This window comes from Rhodnius prolixus, unplaced genomic scaffold (genome assembly GCF_049639745.1).
Source record: "Rhodnius prolixus isolate KJV_2025 unplaced genomic scaffold, Rpr scaffold_1, whole genome shotgun sequence".
Lineage (NCBI taxonomy): Eukaryota > Metazoa > Arthropoda > Insecta > Hemiptera > Reduviidae > Rhodnius > Rhodnius prolixus.
The window spans coordinates 28,083,026-28,095,069 of NW_027411581.1; the positions used below are offsets into that span (position 1 = coordinate 28,083,026).

The 12,044-nt window shown below is 31.1% G+C and overlaps 1 protein-coding gene across 1 annotated transcript; it reads left to right on the forward strand.

Annotated features, from left to right (window-relative positions):
* The first annotated feature begins 10,290 nt into the window (after positions 1 to 10,290).
* On the forward strand, positions 10,291 to 11,685 carry LOC141447963 (uncharacterized). Its single transcript, XM_074115945.1, has one exon. The coding sequence runs from the start codon at positions 10,291 to 10,293 to the stop codon at positions 11,683 to 11,685; it is 1,395 nt and encodes a 464-aa protein (XP_073972046.1).
* The last annotated feature ends 359 nt before the right edge of the window (positions 11,686 to 12,044 follow it).

Genomic DNA, 12,044 nt, shown 5'->3' on the forward strand with positions numbered 1-12,044 from the left:
GTTACATTCAACACTGATTGCATTCACGGGTGCTATATCGATAATATTGTTGGATATGTGTGTTTTGTTGGCCGCCAGCATCACCTTGTCAAATCCTAGTAATGTACCTATACTGTGAGGTTGTGAAAAATCTATATCAAATGTTGCTTTAATACTAGTTTTTAAGGTGTTATGATTTGGTGTTAAATGAAATACACAACGTTTATTTAAAGCCAATATTTGCGTTCTAAGGTACTTTTCAATAGCGTTAATCTCATATGTACCTGTTGGTATTTCCACAATGTGAGGTGTATTGTTGAATGAGAAATGAAATTTATTGTTTACCTCTTCTTGCACATTTGGTATGGAATTGTACGTCTCTAGCCGCAATAGTCCAATGCTATAACTTTTATTAGCATCCAATTCCAATGGTGGAAACACATTTGAGTGTAATATAGAATCACAATTGGTTAGAAGAAAAGAATAGCTGCTCATTGTTGTTGTTTTCCTGACGGCGGCGGCGGCGGCGATGCTTCTCTAATTAAAAATTGTAATGATAGATGGCCACAATTCCAAGGGTTTCGATGTTGAAAGCGTTCCCTATTATAATAGATATCACAACCTTTTAAATACTTTATCAACTCTTTAGGTGGTCGTAAATTGCCAAAACTATCAAAATAGAATACTTTATTTCCTTTTTTTGAATATGCTGTCCAATGTGTACCGGCGTTGTTGGATGAGTCCAAATTAATTATACCCTGTTCTCGGGTCCATGGTTGCGTGGATGGTAGATTATCTCGCATAAATACTCCACGGAAATGAGGTAAATATTTGTTAGCAACTCTAATTATATCATAATTTGTAAGCGCCCGATGGGGTAAATTTAATGATTTGTTTTTTTCCGGTAAAGGCCTAAACCTTTTCCATATGGTTTCAGATAGAGCCCTTGACCTACTTTCTGCGCCTCCATAACCATATTGTGTCTTTTTTGTTCTTGAAGTGCTTTTTTCGCTTGATCTACATCTTTTACCGTTCTTGCTATTGTTGCCGCGCCTCCAGCAAGAGAACCTAATGCGGAAAGTCCTGCTAGAATCGGAATAATGGGTAGTACACCTCCCACCCATCTTTTTCTCCTTAATGGAATAACTCTTGGTGGTGGTTTAATATTATTATTATGTTTTTTTAGATATTTTTTAGCTTTTTTCAAGGCAAGTTGAGATGATTTTACTAAATCACTACCCCTCGTCGTCTCTGTAACACCCACGGCCTTTACCAATTGATTAAATGTTGGTCGGTTTTTATTCCCAGCTCCTAATTTAACTTTAGCTTTCATCATATTTCCCACCATTAATGCACTAGTTTTTTCCAATAATGAGGAATTTTTGTCTGTAAGACGTTTCCAAGCTTCCTGCTCCAACAATTGATCAGCTTTATGTCTTGATTCTAAACTTTTACTCTGTGAATACGCAATATCGTGAGCTTTACAAGCATCATCTAATGGATTTATACCAGTTTGATGTATTCTATGTTGTAATTTAGTTCCAGGCCCACAAAATCTATAACCTGGGATATGTAATTCAAAAGGAAGATTGTTGATTACAGAATTGATAATACCCTTTCCTCCTACTCCTGTTAACACAAGCGGTTTATCCATACTGGTAGAAATGTGTTAATCTTGTTTTATTTTATATTTTAAATAATTATTAGAAAAGGAAAATGTGTCAAAAGTAAAAAAAATTATTGAACTCGACAAATTTACATGTGCACATGTAGTTAGTTAACCACATTATTTCCTGTTGTTTTAAACAAAACATTGTACGGCTAAAAAAACCACATACACGGATGTTAATAATACGATAAACAAATTGAGTATTTTATTTAAACTTATCTAAAAAAAAAAAAATTATTTAACGCTAAAGGAAACAACACATAGATTAATAATTAAAAGAAAAAAATATTTTATTTAAAAAAAACAAAATAACAATAATTACAAAAAAAAAAAATAACACTTTTCTATAATATTAAGTCTTTGTTTTTAATCCAACCTTTACTCTTCATTCCTAAATATTTTACGTAAACTTTATCTGGTGGTTTCCGTTGCAACACTTTTTCAATTAAATAAACTTTATCATGTTTAACCGGTGATAACTCTTCGCGGTACCATTTACCTTGAATAATTTGTTCATTTTCATCTTGTAAAGTGTAAGTAACCGGATTTGTATTATGTACTGAAAAAATATGAAAAATCTCCGTTGACCAGTTACCCTTATACCCTTTAGCAAATATATTTTTAATTTTTGATATTCTCACAGCATCGCCAACATTATATGTAAACCCCCTCCTCCTCCTCCTCCCACCACCACTACTCGCTTTTAGGTAAACATTTTTCAAAAGTCGTTTTTCATTTTCCTTATTAACCTCTACAGGTTTCATATGAATTGTTCTATGCACCGTATTATTATATTCATCCACAATTTGTGGTAATATATGTAAATATTTATATGAAGCATTATATTGGAATTGTTTATAGAGTTTTTCCAGTAATGTTCGATTAAATCTTTCCACTATTGAGGCTTTCATTGTTGAAAATGTGCTATAATGATTTATTTTATATTTTTCCATAAGCGCTTTAAATTTAGCATTATAAAATTCTAAACCTTGATCCGATTGAATATTCTTAGGTATTCTACCATCTTGGAATACTTTTTTCATAGCATTGGTAACATCATTTGCATTCTTTGTCTTCACTGGTACGGCCCAAGCATATTTGGAAAAACAATCGATTACAGTTAAAATGTAATTATGATTACCATTGAGCTTTGCATATTGTCGGAAGTGAATAAGATCAATCTGGTGGAGATCATCTATCCCTTTAATGATTGTTTTCCTTCGTTTGTATCTGATCCTAACAGGTCTCATTAACTCATCAATTATTTGCTTTTTTATGTCGCTCATAATAATAATAATAATAATAATAATAATATTTAATAAGTAAAAAGATCTTTAAGTATCTTAATGGAAACATACATATGTTCTGGCCATACACTAATTCTATTTCTAAACGTGCTAAATATATCACGTAGAAGTTTTTGCACAATTTTCACTCTTTTATCATCATATTCTTTAATAACTTTTTCCAGATGTGTTTTGGTGACAAATTCCTCTTCATCCAATCGTTTTCTAGTGATTATATCCAATTTAGTTAGATAATTTTCCAAGTAAGCTTTATTAACCACATCAGAATCCTTTTTGGGATCATTAACACCGGTTAATGATTTATTTTTGAAATCGATATATATATCATTATCGATAGTATATGTATCCAATAAATCACTTTGATTATGTATTTCTAATGACCTACCAAATTTATCGATTGGCATTTTCTCTCTGCACACCTGTTGCTTCTTAACTGATATAACCATCTTCTTGCAATTCACTTATAATCGATAGTATTTCATTTCCTAAACGGTTATTTCCACTTTTTTGTGATGCTAAACATAATTTTAATCTATCTACCAATTCGTTTGGATTATTGTAATATTCATAGCTTATCGATGTCTCACCACCACCATCATAATCTTTCATGAATCCTCGACCTAATTTATGTTTGGTGGTGGTGGTGGTGGGGGTTGATGTGCCAGGAAATAGTTTTGATATGATAAAAGTATATTTTTTCCCACGATTAGCATTAATTCGTTTATCGTTGCTATATTGCCTTTTATGAGCATTTGACATTAACAAAATCTGTTTATATGCTTTTAAATCGTCTTTAGTGTAATGTTTTGGTTCTATTTTAAACAATAATTCATATAACCCTATTGTTCCCTTAAATCGATGCTTATCGACAATAAAATCATCTCCATCTTTTCGAATCTCTTTATTACCAATCATCATCATTTTACCTTCATCATCTGTTTTTATACCATATTGTGAATCGCGTTCTGAACCCTTTAAATTGATATATGATTTCAATATATTTTCTCCTTCTTCTTCTTCTTCTTCTGAGAAATCTTCCACTTTAATGTCATCTTCTTCATCATCATCAACATCATCTACATCTGTGAAATCTTCCAGTGTGACGTCACCATCTTCCTTAACTTTTTTTGGTTCACCATCTGCTAGTAGTGGTAGGGTGGCATCTTCCACAACATTATCTTTTTTCTTTTTTCTAACATTTAATTGCTCTAACGGTTCTATAATTGGTTTCAATTGTTTCTTGATAAAACTCTCTTGTTCATGTTCTTGATGTTTTAAAAGTTTATATTTACGTTTTAACGAATCAGCAGCTTTGATCACGTTTTCCGTTGTTTTCATTACACGCTCCATCTTAATACTAATGCACATGTGTGTGTGTGTGTGTGTGTGTGTGTGTGTGTGTGTGTGTGTGTATGTGTATGGGGTGGTGGATGTGGTGGTACAAATCTATTTGGATATGTCAGTAATATATATGTCAAACATTTTACGATATCTACCATTATTTAATGGTTTATCCTTATCAATTACCAAAAATCCATACTTATCGTTCCAACAAAGACAACATAACTCCTTAAATTTCTTCCATTCCATGTCAACATTAACATGATCATCATAAATATGTTTTAAATTTAAATCGTCCATTTTAAAAGCAATAATTAAGTTGGCATTGTCACGTAGCATATGTTTCTTTGCGTACGCATATGTTTGTATTAGGTAGAATATATCAACGTTTTGATGTCTGCCTCTGGTGAAGAATTCACTAATCACATTTTGACTACCTATACCACAATCATCGAAGACAATTAGCGAATTAGGTTTAACATCTTGTGGGCTAATTATTTCATCCATATCATTAAATCTATAATAACCAATTTTGGGCACATGTTTCATCACATGGCTTAAATACTCATATTTTGGTTGATTTAGTGATTTACTATAAATGTAAAGATTGGTGAATCGTAAACCATTCTTTTGAATAATTAAGGTTAATAATAAATTGGTTTTACCACAATTACTTGGACCACATATTAGACAACGAATAATGTTCGGCAATAGTTCACTATGTCTTGACATAATAGTTCTTTTGTTTTCACCAATTTTTGAATCATTATTTATAATAGGTAAAACTATATGATGCTTCTTCAATTTCATGGTCCTCCTCCTCCTCCACCACTAGTGAGATCTAGTGAGGGAGGGGATTACATTAGGTTATCCATAATCTTACGTCTCTCTCTCTCTCTCAGTAAGATGTCGTATTTTGTGTTAAAATGGCGTCATAATGAGTGATAAGATGCTAACAATACCTCTCATATGTGAGATACCTAGTTAATGTCTTTAAGATGCTATTTTAGGTGACATTAAAAGCACCAAAAACACACATAATATTCTAATTGGTGTGAGGTTACATTAGGTTATCCATAATCTTACACTAAAATCACTTGTTATTGGTAAGTATATTAAAAATATTATTACGAACATATTCTTAGTGTTTATTGTGCTAAAAGTGTCAAGATTATCCACTTAATGATAAAAAAAAATATTCTCATGTTAAATCACAGCCCTAATCAAGTCTTAAATCGTACATATTATTCTTTAAAAAAAAAAACGGTTAATCTAAGTAATATATAAAAATAACATTAAAATGTGTTAAAATATTTCCAAGTTGGGATAAAATATTTGATAAAAAATTAATAAGTGTAATATATATTTTAATTCTTGTTAATCAACTTCCTTTAATCGAGATTTCCAAGTCGTGTTATCACAATAACCACCGGATAAGATTTGTGTTAAAATGACGTCACGTGCGCGCGCAACCTGGGGCGTACGGACGCTCGTGTGCGCACAACCTCGGCCATAAGGAGTGCTAGGAGTGGGGGCCGCGCACGGACGCGCACAGCGCTATCCTAGTGTGGACCGGGGTGAGGAAGCGGGGGTACCCCCCTGCATTCCCTCACCCTGTCTCCCATAAGGCCGCGGCTCCAAAAAAAGACCCTCAATGCCCGAAACCCTACTACTTAAAGTAATTAAGTAATGTGTTTGAAGTTTTTTGTGTAAGTAGGATCAATTGGAACATGATTATGGTCTGAGAAATACATAATTTGTGTATTGTGTATTAAGTATATTATTATTACTTACTTACTATTTTAAGTATGGGAATGAATGGAAACATCATGAGGGGGTTAAAAAAAAAAAAAATTTATGTAATCCATGTTGATAACCCAACCATGTTCTCATCTTGCATACTTAATTACTCCATACATAGACAAAACTTAAACATAATTTTAACATAAACATAAACTTAAAAAAAAAAAATACATAATTTGTGTACTGAGTTTTAAGTTTTGTGTATGTGTGGAGTAATTAAGTTTTATGTTTTAAGTTTTTTTGTGTATGGAGTAATTAAGTATGAAAGATTTGGAACATGATTATGTTCTAAGAAGTACATAATTTTTGTGTACTGAGTATTAATTGTTAAGTATATTATCCATTACTTACATTTAAATAGAACATATCTAAATAACAAAAAAAAAAAAAAAAAAAAATAAGTAATCTATAAAACAATATTCAACATAGGAACTAGAAATATCTCTCACATTAAAACCACATTTCGGTTAGATTTTGTGTTTTATTTATTAAGAATTGTAGTGGGGTTTAGAATGTGAGTGAAAAAAAAAGGAAGTTCATAACAACGATAAGTTTTGTGTATAAAAGCAAGCTGTCCACGATTTCAGAACAAAACAATGGATGGAAACGCGCATCAGTTTGTAAGTACCTTTAACAATCTTTATTATGTACAAATTGTTTGAAAAAAAAAAAATATTTTTGGAATCTTTCCAAATTCGTGTGTATGTTTTCTGTTACAGTTCACAATTTTCTGTTACAGTTCACAATTTTCTGTTACAGTTCACATGCTCAGTGTGTAGCACACTAATTTGTTTGCCCAACACCTGGGCACCTCCCCGGAGGTGCCCGGTGTGTGAGGCGATGGGCACGTTGCGCCCCATCATGTAAGTGTTTTAAAAGTAATGATTTAGCAAAAAAAAAAATGATTGTTTCCATCATGTGTTTCCTAATTATTTTTTGTTTTTTCTTTCCATAGTATTAGTGCTAATCCAACACCACCACCAACGCCGTGAGGAGGATGGTGGTGTGGTTTATGGTAAGAGGTTTCTCTACTAAAAAAAAAAAAAAAAAAATATGATAGTTTCTATATATAATACTCTTTACATATTTAACTATCCATACCTTCATCTAACCTATCAAGAGGACATTCAATCATTGTTGATGGCGCCTGGAGGTGTCAATGTTTCCGTAAACGCAATTTTTCATTCAAATACAGGAAGTACTTACATAATGTACAATAAATCTTTTGTTAACAAATTTAATGAATGTGATTTAACTAGCACCTTTATCGGTGATGTATCGTACATTTTTCCCGGTGTACCGCGTAACGTAAAAACAGCCTTTAGACATACAAACGGTCGTATATATTTTAAATCTGATGATTTATTTTATAGTTTTAATGAATTCCTAGATAGCGTCACTGATACAATAGAAGATTCCTCAGTTTTATTCAATATTGTCTGCAATCAAAACACCATTTTAAATCAACTTCAACACCTTTTGAATAAATTGACGATGAATCTTCAGTTGGAAGAGAAAGAAGTAGAAGCAGAAGAAGAATGATTAATTTGAGTATTATGTATAGATCAACATATGGGAACATGATGGGTAAAGTTTTTAGGGGAGAAATGGAAACATCCTGAGGGGGTTAAAAACATGCTTGTAGCAATACATAAAAAACATAAAACTACATAAAGTTTTTGTGTATTGAGTATATATTTAAGTTTTTGTATGTATGTATGAAATATTAAGTATTGAGTTTCAAGTTGTGTGTGTGTGTGTGTGTGTGTGTGTGTGTGTGTATGGAGTAATTAAGTAATGAGTGTTAAGTTTTTTTGTGTATGGAGTAATTAAGTATGAAAGATTGGAACATGATATGGGTCTAAGAAGTACATAATTTGTGTATTGTGTTTTAAGTTTTGTGTATGTATGGAGTAATTAAGTAATGAGTTTTAAGTTTTTTTGTGTATGGAGTAATTAAGTATGAAAGATTGGAACATGATATGGGTCTAAGAAGTACATAATTTGTGTATTGTGTTTTAAGTTTTGTGTATGTATGAAGTAATTAAGTTTTGTGTTTTAAGTTTTTTTGTGTATGGAGTAATTAAGTATGAAAGATTGGAACATGATATGGGTCTAAGAAGTACATAATTTGTGTATTGTGTTTTAAGTTTTGTGTATGTATGGAGTAATTAAGTAATGAGTTTTAAGTTTTTTTGTGTATGGAGTAATTAAGTATGAAAGATTGGAACATGATATGGGTCTAAGAAGTACATAATTTGTGTATTGTGTTTTAAGTTTTGTGTATGTATGAAGTAATTAAGTTTTGTGTTTTAAGTTTTTTTGTGTATGGAGTAATTAAGTATGAAAGATTGGAACATGATATGGGTCTAAGAAGTACATAATTTGTGTATTGTATTTTAAGTTTTGTGTATGTATGAAGTAATTAAGTTTTGTGTTTTAAGTTTTTTTCGTGTATGGAGTAATTAAGTATGAAAGATTGGAACATGATTATGGTCTAAGAAGTACATAATTTGTGTCCAGAGTTTTAAGTTTTGTGTATGTATGAAGTAATTAAGTTTTGTGTTTTAAGTTTTTTTCGTGTATGGAGTAATTAAGTATGAAAGATTGGAACATGATTATGGTCTAAGAAGTACATAATTTGTGTACAGAGTTTTAAGTGTAGGATCAATTGGAACATGATTATGGTCTAAGAAATACATAATTTGTGTGCTGAGTACCAAGTTTTGTGTATGTATGGAGTAATTAAGTAATGAGTTTTAAGTTTTTTTGTGTATGGAGTAATTAAGTATGAAAGATTGGAACATGATTATGGTCTAAGACGTACATAATTTGTGTACTGAGTATTAAGTTTTGTGTATGTATGGAGTAATTAAGTAATGAGTTTTAAGTTTTTTGTGTATGGAGTAATTAAGTATGAAAGATTGGAACATGATTATGGTCTAAGACGTACATAATTTGTGTACTGAGTATTAAGTTTTGTGTATGTATGGAGTAATTAAGTAATGAGTTTTAAGTTTTTAAACACACACACACAAACACATAAACTTAAAAAAAAAATACATAATTTACTATTAAGTATGGAAAGTTGGGTTTTTGTTTTTAAATCTAGTATTTTTTTCTACATGTGTTGTTACGCTGTTAAATATAGACTTATATATATATATAAAGTTTGTAGAAATTCTTTTAAATAAAATATGTATAAAGATTATGTTTTTTTTAACCTCTTATTAATAAAATAAGTTTTATCTATATCCTAGTTTTATCAAGTGGTGTTGAAAAATATTTATAAAGATTATGTTTTTTATTTTTAACCACATATTATTATTATTATTCAAAATAAGTTTTATCTTTATCCAAGTTAGTTTTTTGGCGTTAATCAGGCCGTGTGAATAAGTATAATCGCGCGTATGCAAAGGAAGTTTGTGGTTAACTCTTATCTCGCATGAGAGAGTATAAAATAGGTGCATATCGGATGTAGATTATCTAGTATTTGTTTCTCTCTCTCTCACCATCGTGTACGTGTTAATCATCCTCACCATTAAGAAAACCAGGTAATTAATTTTTTTTAAAATACAATTGTAAAAAAGAAGTTAAATAGAAGAAGAAGAAGAAAATTGTACAGTATGAACATATTTGTTTTTTAGGAAAGATAATGAGTAATGATCTATTAAAAAAACTTAATCACCCTACGAGTGAATTGTACAAAAAACTCGGTGATTTGGAAGTAAATAAACCATATCTGATAGCATCTTTTACTAAATTTGAGAAAACTAAATATGGACCAGCAATATTAGCCACAATACATGATAAAAGTGATACATTGAGTTCCGTTTTTTTACCCAAAAGATTTGTTAACTCATTTGATTACGAAGATATATTCGACTATAAAGGTATATTCATTTTTTTTAAAAAAATATTTTAATTAAGGTAAAAATAATTTTTTTCTCTCTCTAACCTTTGCATTCTTTTTCAAGATGGTGATTTAGTCCTTATTTATAAGGGAATACAAAATAACATAAACGTTATTCAATTTGAATCATCTCACCAAGAGGCGGTAGAGGAGGAGGAGGAGGAGGAGGAGGAGGAGGAACCTCCAAAGAAGAAGAAGCCAAAGAAGACCAGGAAGACACGCATCATCAACAACAACGAAGAATAGTTAATTTTTTGTAAGTTAAAAAAAAAAAAATTATGCCTAATCTAACGTGTGATAAATGTGGCAAACACTATTCCAAACCATACAATTTAAAGAGACATGTTGTAACATGTTCACCCAAAAAATGCTTCAAATGTGGTAATATATTCCACACTTTAGGCACTTTAAAGAGACATATTGTGTCATGTTCACCAAGAAAATGTGCAAACTGTGCTAGTATATTCCACACATTCGTAGATTTATTAAATCATATCTCATTAAATTGTATTAAATGTGATGATCCAACAACACCACCATCGACAAACGTTAAGGCCGGAAGCATGAATGTGCGTAATCAAAAACAATATCGATTATTATCGGTTCCTTTAGAAGATGGTGCAGTGATTAGTGCATTAAATAAATCAGCCCAAAATATTTGCATCAAAAATACTAATAATATAAAAGACCCCGCGCTATTTTTACAAGATAAACACGGGGTGCTTCTAAAGTATTTAACTAAAGCCAGAGAAGAGCTATTAATTTTTAAATCATCCATCTTCTTAGAATGTGTTTACAGTCGATATAGGAATTCCGATCTTGAACAGTATACGGATGCTAATTTTAAAACATCAATAGAAATTATCAATGCTAGTTCCAACTTGATTCACTATCTTAACAAAACCTATGCAAAAATTATGAGTGAAATGCAGGAATTTGAAACTAGTGGATCAGGTTGGAAATTAGATTCCATAGATTCCATTGTTATTAGATTAACTAAATATCGTCCGCTGGGCGGAAGAGGGTATATTCCTTTACCAAAGGAAATAGCTGATAAGAAGGCTATCATAAATATACGTAATAGTGATGATTATTGCTTTAAATATGCCATCTTGTGTGGCCAACTAAAGAAACCTGGGTGTTTAACCTTGTATAAAAAATTGAATCATTGTTATAATTTTGATAATATCTCCTTTCCAACACCTTTAAAGGATATTGCTAGATTTGAAAAAGATAATAATGTCTCGATAAATGTTTACTCTTTAACCGAGCAGAATCTGGTTTATCCTCTAAAGTTAAGTTCGAATAATAAGTCTGTAGAACATTTCGACTTACTATTATTAACCAGCGAGGAAAATAATAGCTTACACTATTCATTAATAAACGATTTATCCAGACTTGTATCTTCCCAACTTAGTAATCATCAAAAGGGTGTTGTTATATGTAAACGATGCTTTAAAACATTTGTTCGTGATTATAGAACAGTGGATGGGAAAACGGGTGAGGAACGATTAAAAGCACACCAGTTATTCTGTAATCAACACGAACCGTGTCGAATTAGTATGCCTTTACCATGTGAACAATTACAGTTTACAAATTACCACCACAAACAACACATACCAATAGTTATCTATGCAGATTTTGAATCCTTACGAAACCAACGATGTTTATGATGACCTAATTACATTAAAAACACACTTTGACACTTCCAACTACCCACCCACGCATAAATCTTTCTCAAATCACAATAAGAAGGTGTTGGGTAAATTTTCCGATGAGACTGGTGGTGATCCTATTCAAGAGTTGGTTGCATTAAGGCCTAAAATGTATAGCCTGAAAATATTTAAGCGTGGTATTATAAAAAAAGCGAAAGGTGTTAAAAAAAGTGGTGTTAATAGGATCACTTTTTCCGATTATTTAAATATTTTACACAATAAAGAACGTGTTTTATATTCCTCCTTTAAAACTATTCAATCCAAACTTCACCACCTGTTCACATATGAATGTAATAAGAAGAGTTTATCTTTTCTAG